Source organism: Callithrix jacchus, chromosome 9, assembly GCF_049354715.1.
Source record: "Callithrix jacchus isolate 240 chromosome 9, calJac240_pri, whole genome shotgun sequence".
Lineage (NCBI taxonomy): Eukaryota > Metazoa > Chordata > Mammalia > Primates > Cebidae > Callithrix > Callithrix jacchus.
Window position 1 is genome coordinate 82,286,417 of NC_133510.1, and position 14,665 is coordinate 82,301,081.

At 37.5% G+C, this 14,665-nt stretch overlaps 1 protein-coding gene across 2 annotated transcripts in view; it reads right to left on the reverse strand.

Moving 5' to 3' along the window:
- The window catches only part of PAWR (pro-apoptotic WT1 regulator), a 111,563-nt gene that overhangs the window by 16,794 nt on the left and 80,104 nt on the right, over positions 1-14,665 (reverse strand). For both annotated transcript variants that reach the window (XM_078336972.1, XM_035257103.3), the window contains exon 4: positions 9,048-9,082. In XM_078336972.1, coding sequence (XP_078193098.1) covers positions 9,048-9,082 — 35 coding nt within the window. The remainder of the gene's footprint in view (positions 1-9,047; positions 9,083-14,665) is intronic.

The window sequence follows — 14,665 nt, forward strand, 5'->3', positions numbered from 1 at the left end:
ATTAACAATATCATTTTTATAAAATATATTGGAGATGAGATAAACTGGAGACAGGGAGGCCAGTGTGGAGGCTATTGTAATCACCTATGTAAGTGATGATGGTGTCCTAGATTGGGGTGATGGCAATGAGATACTCAGAAGATAAACTCAACGATCATTGGTGAATGAATGGGTATGGGCTAGATAGTGAGGAAAAAAAAGTAAGTGCTATAAATAATGTCCTGGTTACTGACTTGAACAAAAGTAGATGTTGATGTCAACTACTGAAATCCATCAGTTTTCACAAGCTTACTTTTGATAATGCTTAGTTTAGTATGTTTCCGAGATATCTAAAAGCAGATATTTAATAGCTGTTGATTATATAGGTATGAAGCTAATGATGTGAAGGCATCAGCCTTACGTACATATAGTAATTGAAGTCATTGGAGTGAATGAAATTTCTAGCACAAATACACAAAACCAAAAGAGAATAAAGTCTAAGATTAACAGCTACACAGGCTGAGCATGGTGGCTCACGCATGTAATCCCAGCACTTTGGGAGGCCAAGGCAGGAGGACTGCTTACATTCAGGAGTTCAAGACCAATCTGGACAACATAATGAGACCCTATCTCTATAAAATAAAAATAAAAAATTAGCCAGGTATGTTCCTGTAGTCCCAAAGCACTTGGAACTTGAAAGGCTAAGGCAGGAGGATTGCTTGAGCCCAGGAGGTTGAGGCTTCAGTGAGTGATCTCTGCAGTGAGCGATCACACTGCTGCACTCGCCCTGGATGACACAGTGAGACCTTGTAAAAAGAAACAAAAACAAAAACAAAAATTAAGTAATAGCAATACATAAAGAAAAGGTACAGGAAAGAAAGAACTACAAATAAGACTAGGAAATACCAGCAAAGTGGTAAAAAGAAAATCACTAAAGCCATGCTATATTATATAGAAGGTATCACTAAAGCCATACTATATTATAGAAAAGCATTAGAACCATTTCAAAGGACCCATTTTTCACACAAAAAAGTCCAACTTTCCAGATCCATCCATGACTTTTTAGGCAGAAACTATAATGATGACAGCTACAAACGGTCCATCTAGAAATATGGATATCCCTTAGTAATTGTGTATTTACTTGATGAACAAGTTTAAAACAATACTTCGAAAAAGTTTAACCTATTAACAATTTTCGAAATCTTCCATCTTAGGCTTGTCAATACATAAATGGCATCATTATACAATTTTGTTGTTGTTGTTTGTTTGAGACAGAGTTTTGCTCCTGTTGCCCAGGCTAGAGTGCAATAGCACTCTCTTGGCTCAATGCAACCTCTGCCTCCTGAGTTCAAGCTATTCTTCTGCCTCAGCCTCCCTGTTGTCCAGCTTGGGCAACAGAGAAACAAGAAAGGAGGGAGAGGGAGGGAGGGAGGGAGGGAGAGAGAGAGAGAGAGACAGAGAGAGAGGAAGAAAGAAGAAGAAGAAGAGGAGGAGGAGGAGGAGGAGGAGGAGGAGGAGGAGGAGGAAGAGGAAGAGGAAGAAAAAGAAAGAAAAGAAAAATAAATAATAGATCTTGAAAGAAATAGATTTCATTAGGGTCATATACAGCCCAAGAAGACTCTCTTTCTTCAATTACTGAAAGATACATTTGGTCTTCTTTAGTTTGGATTTCTTACCTGTAAAGAATCTAGCTGATTTCTGGCCAGGTGCTGTGACTCACACCTGTAATTCCAGCACTTTGGGAGACCAAGGCAGGCAGATGTTGGCCTAGCCTACAAGTTCACGACCAGCCTGGGCAACACAGAAAAACCCCAACTCTACACAAAAATTAAAAATTAGCTGGGTGTGGGGGCACATGGCTATAGTCCCAGCTACTTGGGAGGCCAAGGCTGGAGGATCACCTGAGCCTGGAAAGTCAAGGCTGCAGTGAGCCATGGTTGTACCACTGTACTCCAGCACTCCAGTCTGGGCATCAGAGTGAGACCCTGTCTCAAAACAAAAAAAGAATCTGGCTGATTTTTCTGGTTTTGACCCTTGACCAACAAACCAAGGAAGTTTCAGTCTACTTGGTGGTTCTCAAAACAAGATCTACTTACTGATTAAAACAATGATCATAGAGTTCCATTTAGAAAAAAAAAGTTAACATTGTGTTTCAACATCTTACTTGAATGAAAACTACGTTTCTAAATAAATTATTCATCTCTTGAACAGGTTCTAGTCAGTTTCTTATGAAAGAGCTTTGAGAATAAAGTTGAGAACTAAAGTCTAAACTGGCCGTCCCCAACCTTTTTGGCAACAGGGAGCAGTTCGACAGACGATAATTTTTCCATGGACCAAAGGTTGGCAGGGAGGATAGTTTTGGAATGAAACTGTTCTACTCAGATAATCAGGCATTAGATTCTCATAACGGAGCATGTAACCTAGATTCCTCAAATGAGCAGTTCACAATAGGGTTTGCATTCCTATAAGAATCTAATGCTGCTGCTGATCTGGAAGGAATGAGGCAAAGCTCAGGCAGTAATGCTCACCTACTGCTTACCTCCTGCTGTGTGGACTGATTCCTAACAAGCCATGGACAGGTAGCAGTCCACAGCCCGAGGGTTGGGGACACCTGGCTTAAAGTATTTCACAATGTCTCAAATTAAATACATTTATGTTACATAGAAGTTTTATCATTTAAACAATGGCAAAGATTTAGTTTATTGAACCATCGACCCAGAGTTAGTTCTGCTATAACACAACATAGGTGTTTCTAAAAATCAATGTGCTATGCAAAAACCACCCAATAAACACATGAGGGGGCCAGGCATGGTGGTTCATGCCTATAAATCCCTTTGGGAGATCAAGATGGGTGAATCACTTGAGATCAGGTGTTTGAGACCAGCCTGGCTAACAAGGTGAAACCCCATCTCTACTGAAAATACAAAAATTAGCCAGGCATGGTGGCAGGTGCCTATAATTCCAGCTACTTGGGAGGCTGGGGCAGGATAATTGCTTGAGCTCAGGAGGTGAAGGTTCCTTGAGCCCAGGAGGTAGAGCCTGGGTGACAGTGTGAGACTCCGCCTCAAAAAAAAGGGAGTGGTAATACAGAAAATGGGGTTATAGGTACAATGTTCTAAAACTTCATCAGTGACACATTAAAAAAGATAGGATCCTAATGTAAAATAGTAGTACAGTTTTACAGGTTAAATAGCTATGAAATACATAAATACAGCATTTTAATCTTGAAAAAATAGTGACGTTTCCTCATAGAAGATGGTTGGCAGCAGAAGAGTTGTAGCTTGTAGGTTAATATGAAGTGTGAGAAAGAAGATATCTGAAATTAGACTTGAAGTTTTAACATCACCTGTGGAAATGACAGGGACAGGAGGCAGAGAAATTCCGGGCAGAAGAGGGCGGTCCTGGCAAGGGTCCCACCCTCAACCCTTGAACCACAGCCCAAAGTGAGAACATGCATTCCTGTTTTCCTGCTCAAATGTTGCCTTTTCCAAAACCACCCATGGCCTGCCCTCCTCCCCCTCCTGTGTCCATAAAAACCCCTAGCTCCACCAGAGTGGAGTGAGGAGAGGAAGAGAAGTAGCTTGACTTCAGAGTAACAGATTGACAGCGCTGCTCCAGGGAAAGATTATCTTCCCACTCCATCACTTTTCCAGCTCCCCTTTCATTGCCAATATAATCCTCCATATTCACCGCTCTTCAATTCGTTCATGAGACCTGATTTTCCCTGGACACTGAACAAGACCTCAGGTGCCATGGGTGCAAATGCTAAAGGCTGTCACAGTTGACGCTCTGCCACCACTAGCAGAGAGCAACCGGCTCACACGAAAAGGCAGAGGACCAACTGAACTGTTTAACACTTAAACTGTCCATAGACAGCAAAGGTAAAAGAGTACTAACTGTAACACTCCTTCTGGGACTTCAGGGGTAATGAGCATCCCCCCAGATACTGCCATAGGGACAGTACAGAATTCCTCACTGCCAGCTTCCAAAAGGCTCACCCCTGCTCTTGCATCTGCTCACCTACACTCACCCTCCCATGAGGTTCCCCTCATGGGAATGCAGCAGGTTTGAGTGAGTGGAATTTGCCCCTGTTGCATCAAAGCACCCGGGTAGGTCCAGTGCCTGTGCACTCCAGTTCCTGCCCGCAAAGAGGTCAGGGAAACTTTCCTGCTTCAGAAGCAAAGCTGTAACTCATACTGAGATACCTGGTAGATGTTTGCCAGGTATGCCTGAGAGAATTTTGTGTATTCCTATGTAGCCTGGTTGAGCTGGGTAAGATTTTCAGCATTTACCCTAGCATTTATGGTGAACAAAATCGTATATAAGCAAAGGCAAAATTTGAGTTAGGGTCAAATTGTTCCCTAATGTATCAATTAGGACCAATTTGCATTTTTAAAACAAGCATTATAGCAGAATTGACTTTGCAAGAAAATTCTGACACTGAAGAAAAAGAATCTTAGTCATGTTTTATCCAAATAAAGTAGACAGAAATTATGGGTCCCCACAGCAGTGATAGTGAGGATTTCTGTTGTATTTATACGTTTTATTTAAAAGGCAGAAATCACTCAGTTGATACTAGCCATTATTTAGAGAACTTAAAAGGTGAAGATACTCATGTTACATTAGGTGAAGAACAAACCAGAATGTGAAACTGTATATCCATTATTCTCACAGTTATACAGATAAAAAGCCTAGGGAAAAAAACGGAAAAAGTAAAAGCAATGCTAATAGTGCTTGACTTAGAGTATGGTAAGAATTTCTAATCCTACCTTTCTGTACTTCTTAAATCTTCGATAGTGGGTATACATTACTTTTTAAATGGAGAAGACAATGTTTAAGTTGTATAAAGTTTCTATCTTCATCATATGCAGTAGTTGTAAAAAGTATTAAGAAAAGTCCTGATTAAGCTACATGAATTATAAAACTATAACAACACTGTGAAACACTACAGATATGAAATAAGGCTTAACATCAACATTTTGGCTAAGGTTAATTTTTTCTGACATTCATATCTTGATGTGTCCATGCTCTTTATAAAAACAAAAACTAACAATATTTCCTCTCTTTCTGTTCAGAGAGAATGTGGTAAGAGTTCACTGAACTAAACAAAGCCTTTTCTCTCATCTGTCAAAGACATGCTTGCCCTGGCTGCCACCTGATGAGGCTAACTATTGGATAATGTATGTAAAAGTGCTTTACAAACTACTAAACCTATTAAGGTTACTTGGAGGAGGGAAGAGGGGAGTGCTGAGAACAACTTACTACTTTGCATAAATGTTTCTTAATAAAATAATACTAAATTAAATATATTTGTGAAAACAAAAGCCAGTTAATAACTAACTGAATGATAAAACAGTATCTGTCCTGTTTCCCCTGTTGTTTATTTTATTTAGAGTTGGGATCTCACCATCTCCCAAGCTGGAGTTAGGTGGCATGATCATGTGAGCCTCCCATCTCACATTTCAGTCCCTCTAGTGTAGCTAAAGACTGTAAGTGCTTATGACAGCATCCGACTTAATCTTTTTCTTTTTCTTTCTTTCTTTTTTTTTTTTTGAGATGGAGTCTTGCTGTGTTGACCAAGCTGGTCTCAAATTCCTGGCCCTCAAGCAGTCTTCCCCCCTTAGCCATCTGAGTTGCTGGGATTACAGGCATAAACCACTACACTAACCTCTCCTGTTGTTTATGAACAGTAAGTTCCCATACCCTGGCTAATCCTGCTCTTTATAAGTCCTTAAGACTGTCTTGCCTTCTCTTTTCTTTTTTAAAAGTCTTTAACCAGCGTACTATAAACTTTCCAAATAAAAATTCTGTTAAAAAAATTACACACTGAGGCCAGGTACAGTGGCTCATGCCTGTAATCCCAGTACTTGGGGAGGCAGAGTTGGGAAGGTCACTTGAGTTTGAGACCAGCCTGGGCAACACAGAGAGATCCTGTCTCTACCAAAAAGAAAAAAAAAAAAATTACACACTGAAAAAAAAAAAACTCACAAATTCACAACACTGATCCATCTTTACTAAATCTTTAGTTTCAGAAATTACACAACCCTCACCTCCAAATAGTTCCCTAAAGTTATTTAAACACATTTTATAAGGAAAACCAAGAATATGTAAGACACATTCCACGTAAGTCAATTCAAGTTTTAAAATACAGCATAATTAGACTGGGCATGCAACAAACTCAAGGCTAAAAATATACATTCTTATCTGTGAGAAAAAATTAGGTATTTAATTCATAATTTATAAAAGCATACATTCAAATAAATCTTCTGGGTGTCTGAACCTCCTAATGACTTTAAGAGTTATTTATAACTATATACATATATTTATATATATCTATATATATTTATAAATATATATAGATATATATATAATTTCTCATAAGTTATTTGGCTTACTGAAAACATTTTCTGTTTTCAGATATATATACATATATAAAATCACTTAATATATGATGCCAAGCTTCTTTTACCCTATTCTCCCTTTTCTTCATTCCCATTAGTTAGCAGACAACCTCACTAAGAAACATCTGTTCTCTAGTCATTGCTATAACTTGCTGACAGATTAATGAAAAAATGAACTATTAATGACAGATTAATAAAAATAATGATATAAAGCATAACACATTTCTACTAGTTAAGAGATAATTTCATATATAGATTTTAGGTTTTTGTGGCTTTTTAAGTTTTTGTTAGTGTCTTTTTTTTCTTTCTAGATGGTATTAAAATGGAGGTGGAAACCAATAAAAAAAATGATGAGAAAGTTTAAGATATTTATAACAGTATTAAACAGGGGTAAATCTTTGAAAGCTGAAGAGATGCTTCAAGCCACATGCTCTAGGCTATGAAAATACAAGTATGAAAAGTACAAATTCAGGGAAATGTCACAAGTAATGTTCTCAAAGGTTTCACAAAAATTCGTACCAAAAGAATAATTTTCTTTCGGATTTAACACAATGACATGTAAATAAAGCTTTTGATAGGATTTACAAAATTATTTCCCTCTCGATTCTGAGAACACAAATTTGAAAAGTGTCGTTCATAATTTAAGATTATTATTTAATAAGAACTAAATGTGTAAGATCCATACAACCAACTTGATAAGTTGCCAGAGGTTATCTTCAGTCTCCAAACCAAAAACTTGGTTTGCTAAAAATTTTTTGGTTTGAGAATGTGGTTTAGAACAGGCCACATCAAGTCTATTTCATAATTATTTCTGGAAAAAGAAAAAGGATTTTTTCCAGTTTAAACTATTAATGGTAAGTAAAATTATCAGGCAATGTATACATGTTAAAAAGCTTAAAAAAAAAAAAAAAACCAGGTTTCATTATACCTACATCAAAATTACCCAGAAATCAAAATAAAAGTAGTAACAGTAGCAAATGTATTGAGTGTTTTTCCATGTGCCAGAAACTATTTCAGACTTACTCACTGTTGCTGATTATCTTAGACTTCTCATCTTTTTCTATGACTAATAAATACTGCAGCCCTTGACAAATATTAAATTTTATTTTTACATAACAGCATAAAAATTAGAGTACTGGTTAGTGTTTTATTTTAGATTAAACAGCTAAAATATTTTAAATTCCAACATACAAACACAAATAGATGAAAATAAAGGGTTTATATGTATAAATCTAGGCAGATGGTCTTACACAGTTAATAAAAATGTGGGTTTCCAGAGTCAGGCTGCCTGAGTTCAAATCCAGATTTTACCGTTGACTAGGTTTATAACCCCAGAAAATTATTCTACTTATTTAACCTCACATCTCTCATCTATAAATGGAAATAAATATTATATCTGCCTTTTAAGATAATCATGAGAATTGAAAGAACTCTATGTAAAGCACTTTGGACACAGTAAATATTCAGTAAGATTTATCATTCTATGATTATTAGCACAAGTATGACCATATGCTTCTGCAATCTTTATGGCCTCAAGAGGGAAGAGGAAGTTAATATCCTAGACACCTCCACTGAAAAACTTCTCGCACCCAATTCTGATTTTCTTCCTATACATATACACTCACAAACACATTCTCTGGTAGAAGTGTTACTCATTGTGTACAGGTGGTACAATGGATTGAACTACGTCCTCCCAAAATTCATATGTTGAAGCCATATCCTCAGTGAGATGGTGTTTAAAGATGGAGCCTTTGGGAGATAACTGGGTTTAAATGAGGTCACAAGGATGAGGCCTTCATGATGTGATTAGTTCCTTTATAAAGAAGGGACCTCAGAAAGCTTACTTTCCCTCTTCGTCCCTTTTTCTCTCTGCCACATGAGGACAAAGTGAAAAAGTGGCTACCTGTAAGGCAGGAAGACAGTCCTCACCAGAACCTGACAATGGTGGACATGTGGCCTCCAGAAATGTGAGAAAATTAATTTCTATTGCTTAAGCCACCAGTCTATGGTATTTTGTAATGGCACTCCAAGCGACCTAGTACAGATGGGTCTACTTGTATTTCCAGTGCTCAATAATATGAGAAACAGCAATTCTAGGCATTTATTTTGTAAATTTCATCAGACCCTTGCAAATTCATGGTGAATTTTCAAAGACTGTTGGCATGTCAGAATAAGCCATGGTCAGGCAGACATTATACTCCTGCTTACAATATAATGTATTTTTAAGAGCACAACAGTAAGGTTTCTTACTTTTATTATTATTATTATTATTATTATTTTGAGATGGAGTTTTCACTCTTGTTACCCAGGCTGGAGTGCAATGGCGCGATCTCGGCTCACGGCAAACTCTGCCTCCTGGGTTCAGGCAATTCTCCTGCCTCAGCCTCCTGAGTAGCTGGGATTACAGGCATGCGCCACATGCCCAGCTAATTTTTGTATTTTTAGTAGAGACGGGGTTTCACCATGTTGACCAGGATGGTCTCGATCTCTTGACCTCGTAATCCACCCGCCTCGTCCTCCCAAAGTGCTGGGATTACAGGCTTGAGCTGCCGAGCCCGGCCGGTTTCTTACTTTTCAATAAGCTGCTTTAAACAGTTCTAGTTAAGTCAATGTCAGACAGATATTACAATCATGTCTATAATATGTTTAAGTCATAAGGATTCTTACCTTTTATATCTGCCTGAAACTGTTCTAGATGGGTCCTGTAAAGTAAAAATAACTATGTATCAGTTTGAGTATGTATGTATACAGTTACTGACTATATAAAATAGCTGATAAAGAATACCTAATTTTGAAAAGATCAATTTGAAGCAATTAATATTTTAAAAAATTCACATTGCTGGTCAAACAAAACAAGAGTCTACATCTGATTTTTCAACCCAAATCAATCACTTTTTAAAAATTACATTTTTAACACAGAAGTATTTTAAAAGCTCAGAAAACGGACAAGGGTGGGGGCATCATTCATCACCCAGTAAGCTTAAATCCTTTTGAAAGTGAAGGGGCATTAAAAAGTACCACCATTATATTCTTTATATATTCCCCTTTGTCTTTTTTATGCCATCAATTTTTCTAAAACTTACAACTCACCATATGCATGTAGCAATTAGTTCTTATTTTTAAAGACTATATATACAGCTAAAAATGAAAAGTGAAAAAGTACATTGCAATATTGTGCTGATTCTAAGCTACTAATAACAAAGATTGCTGAAAGTTCACATTAACCACTGGGGTGGAAAAATTATTACCTTCCAAATAACAAGGCAGTCATTTCTCTGTTCAAACTTTTGACAGTCTAGGTTCTCCAAACACTTTTGTAGTTTCATTTTCATAAAATAGGTCAAAATCAAATGATGTCTTTAAAAATTGACATTAACTTTTTTCCTAATTAATCATAAGGTTCCCAAGAGAGATCCTACAATTAAAGAAGTTCTCATCTGATTAAATTAAAGAATAAGTTACTTTTTTTTCCTTTTTATTTATTTTTTAATTGTACTTTAAGTTCTGGGGTACATGTGCAAAATGTGCAGGTTTGTTACATAGGGGTACACGTGCTGTGGTGGTCTGCTGCATCCATCACCCCGGCATCTACATTAGGTATTTCTCCTAATACTGTCCCTCCTCTAGACCCCCAGCCCCGACAGGTCCCAGTGTGTGAGGTTCCCCTCCCTGTGTCCAGGTGTTCTCATTGTTCAACACCCACTTATGAATGAGAACATGCAGTGTTTGGTTTTCTATTCTTGTGTTAGTTTGCTGAGAATGATGATTTCCAGCTTCATCCATGTCTCTGCAAAGGACATGAACTCCTTTTTTATGACTGCATTGTATTCAATGGTGTATATGGGCCACATTTTCTTTATCCAGTCTATCACTGATGGGCATTTGGGTTGGCTCCAAGTCTTTGCTATTGTGAACAGTAAATATATATGTGCATATGTCTTTATAGTAGAATGATTTATACTCCTTTGGGTATATACTCAGTAATGGGATTGCTGGGTCAAAAGGTATTTCTGGTTCTAGATCCTTGAGGAATCGCCACACTGTCTTCCACAATGGTTGAATAATTTACACTCTCACCAAAAGTATAAAGGTGTTCCTATTTCTCCACATCCTCTCTGGCATTTGCTGTCTCCTGACTTTTTAATGATCACCATTCTAAGTGGCATGATACGGTATCTCATAGTAGTTTTGATTTGCATTTCTCTAATGACCAGTGATGACGAGCTTTTTTTTTTCATGTTTGTTGGCAGCATAAATGTCTCCTTTTTGTCTGTTCACATCCTTCACCCACTTTTTGATGTTTTTTTCTTGTAAATTTTTTTGTAGATTATTAGAGTATTAGCCTTTTGTCGGATAAAAAGATTGCAAAATTTTTCTCCCATTCTGTAGCTTGCCTGTTTTGATGATAGTTTCTTTTGTTGTGCAGTTCTTTAGTTTAATTAGATCCCATTTGTCTATTTTGGCTTCTGTTGCCATTGCTTTTGGTGTTTTCTGCATGAAATCTTTGCCCATGCCTATGTCCTGAATGGTATTGCCTAGATTTTCTGCTAGGGTTTTGATGGTTTCAGGTCTTACATTTAAGTATGTAATCCATATTGAGTTAATTTTTTTAAAAGGTATATGGAAGGGATCCAGTTTCAGCTTTCTGCATATGGCTAGCCAGTTTTCCCAACACCACTGGAAGTTCTGGCCAGGGCAATCAGGCAAGAGAAAGAAATAAAGGGTATTCAATTAGGAAAAGAGAAAGTGAAATTGACTCTATTTGCAGATGGCATGATTGTATATTTAGAAGATCCCATCATCTCATCAGCCCAAAATCTCCTTAAGCTGATAAGCAACTTCAGGAAAGTCTCAGGATACAAAAATCACAATCATTCCTATACACCAATAACAGACAGAGAGCCAAATCATGAGTAAGCTCGCATTCACAATTGCTACAAAGAGAATACCTAAGAGTACAACTTACAAGGAATATGAAGGACCTCTTCAAGGACAACTGCAAACCACTGCTCAAGGAAATAAGAGTGGACACAAACAAATGGAAAAACATTCCATGTTCATGGTTAGGAAGAATCAGTATCATGAAAATGGCCATACTGCCCAAAGTAATTTATAGATTCAATACTATCCCCATCAAACTACCATTGACTTTCTTCATGGAACTGGAATAAATGCATTTAAATTTCATGTGGAATCAAAAAAGAACCCACATAGCCAAGACAATCCTAAGCAAAAAGAACAAAGCTGGTGGCACCATTCTAACTGGCTTCAAACTATATTACAAGGCTACAGTAATCAAAACAGCATGGTACTGGTACCAAAACAGATATATAGACCAATGGAAAAATAAGCTACTTTTAAAAGATAACCAGCTCCAGAGTAAAAGAGTAAATATTGACTGCAGGATGCAATAAAAGACTAGCAATGTGGGGAACCAGTAGATTAAACCATATGATTAAGAGGATGGATCAGATCAAACTTCCAACCAGACAGCCTACTCAGTAGCTAGAAGACTATGGGCTTAACCTCTATCAGTGACTCCTTATCTCTAAAATGGAATAACAGTACCTATTTTATTGGGTTGCTGTGGCGATTCCATGATATAAGTGAGTAAAATTAGCATAATCCCTTCCAAACAGATTTTCAATTTCAATTTGATAGCTAAAACAAACAGAAAACTAACAAGGATACGGAAAAGTGTTTATTTTCTGCATGCAATTTGAATAAGTCTGTCTTAATTTTTCCAAGTCAGTAAATTCCCACTACAGAAGCCTATATCACCTAGTTTAATATAATTTCTTTTCTGAGGCAGAGTCTTGCTCTGTTGCTCAGGCTGGGAGTGCAGTGGCGCCATCTTAGCTCACCACAACCTCCACATCCTGGGTTCAAGCGATTCTCCTGTCTCAGCCTCCCAAGTAGCTGGGACTACATGTATGCGCCACCGTGCCCAGTTAATTTTTTGAATTTTTCAAGAGACGGGGTTTCACTATGTCGGCCAGACTGGTCTCAAACTCCTGACCTTGTGATCCGCCCACCTTGGCCTCCAAAAGTGCTGGGGTTACAGGCATGAGCCACTGTGTCTGGCCCTTAATTTTTTTTTTCTTTGGAACAGAGTCTCGCTCTGTTGCCCAGGCTGGACTGCAGTGGTGTAATCTCGGCTCACCACAGCCTCCGCCTCCTGGGTTCAAGAAATTCTCCTGCCTCAGCCTCCTGAGTAGCTGTGACTACAGGCACACACCACTGTGCCAACCTAATTTTTGTATTTTTAGTAGAGACAGGGTTTCACTATGTTTGCCAGGCTGGTATCCAACTCCTGACCTGGGGATCCGCCCGCCTCAGCCTCCCAAAGTGCTGGGATTATAGGCATGAGCCACCATGCCCGGCCTATAATTTTAATCTCAATTTTACATGTATATGTCTTATTTTCTAAGTAAAACATCAAGTGTCTGGCAGATAGGGACCCTACACTACCAATTCCTTTCTTTGTCCTCCCAAACCCCAGCTCACCTAGTATGCAATAAATATACACTGACAAATAACTTCTTAAGTAATCTGCAGTTACAAAAAAGTACCACTTGGGAAGTAACCAGTTGTAGGAAATAACCAGGTCAAAGAATACTCAAGTGGCTGTATGTGTGGGCTTGACCCCATAAACAGGCTTAGTTCTGGGGAAGCCAAGCCTTGACAGTTGATACAAAGACATTTTAACCCTTTCTGAGCATCAGGTATTCTTACAGCAGGGACAATAACGAAACCTGGCAAGCAAACTTTAAAGAGTTTCTTTTCTGCCTGTCATTAAGCCAGTATCTATTAATCTCTGCTTTTGTACCAAACATGTAAAACAAATCCCCTATATAGACATTTAGATGGTTATTTAAAGTAGAAAGAAATATTAAGCTTATAAAGTAGAAAGAAATATTATACTTTGTGTGTATTCACACAAAGTATATGTTATTAATGTGAGTGATGACAATTCATACAGAAGTTTTCCCAGCTGGGCACAGTGGCTCATGCCTGTAATTCTAACACTTTGGAAGGCTGATGGGGGTGGATCACTTGAGCCCAGGAGGTCAAAATCAGCTTAGGTGAAACTCTTGTCTCTACATAAAACACAAAAATTAGCTGGGTTATGGTAGCATGCACCTATAGTCCCAGCTACTCAGGAGGCTGCGGTGGGTGGACTCCTTGAACTTGGGAGGCAAAGGTTGCAGTGAGCTGAGATGACACTACTATACTCCAGCCTGTGCAAGAGAACGAGATGTTGTCTCAAAAAAAAAAAAAAAAAAGTTTTTCCCCTGCCAGTTTCACAAACAGTATTTGGATTAACATTTTGCAAAGAGCTCTTCTTTTATTAAATTCCCTAATACAACCCTATATGAACTAAAACTAAGGCATATAATTTCTGTCTACACATGCATGAAAAAAAAATACCAGATCTCTAAAATAAAGTTCTAAAACATCACATACCATTTCTCTCATATCTCTCTCATTTTGGTTATATTTGAAACTTCTCAGAATATGCCACATCAGCTTGATTGCCCAGATTGCCTTTTACTGAAATGAAGTCAGCAGAATTGCTAAATGAGAGCAACCTTTACTAGATTTACTGATTTGTGAGTTACTGGTATATCAACTGAAATGATATGAATAACTTGGCAACAAACGGTATTCTGGGGCTTAAAACAGACATTTTCTGTAATATGGTAAAACTTAGAGTAACAGAGATTTAGAGGAGAATTTTAACAAAAACAAAAGTAAAATGGAGGGCATTTTCAGCAACTCTAAATTGCAGGGGCATTAAAATAATTTCACACTTTGACCCAATCATAAATGACTTAAAAGTCGGTATCAGACAAGTTTTGAGTTAAGCTAACCAGAAGCCATGTAAAAATATCAGATTTCTACATTTCTTTACAGTTGTTTGGTTTCTTTTTTTTTTTAAACATTTAGTCACTTAAAACATACCTCAGTAAGTTTTACACAGTATTTTCCACACTGCTAGCTTGATGCAGTTGATAAAATTAGAACTTCCACATACTAGGATGGTATGAAAGTAATTGCGGTTTTTGCCATTATAGTCATTCCATGCTCATGTCTGAGATTTATAAATAATCAGAATTTAAGCTATACTTATTTGTTGCATATAGCTAATATTTCAATAGTTAAGATTTTGATTCAGACAGACAACATTTAAGTTTATTCTTTATTGGTGGATTTGAATATGGTCTTTTATTAAAGATTATACATCTTGTAGCTAAATGTTATTTTAAAGCGATTCTTGTAAT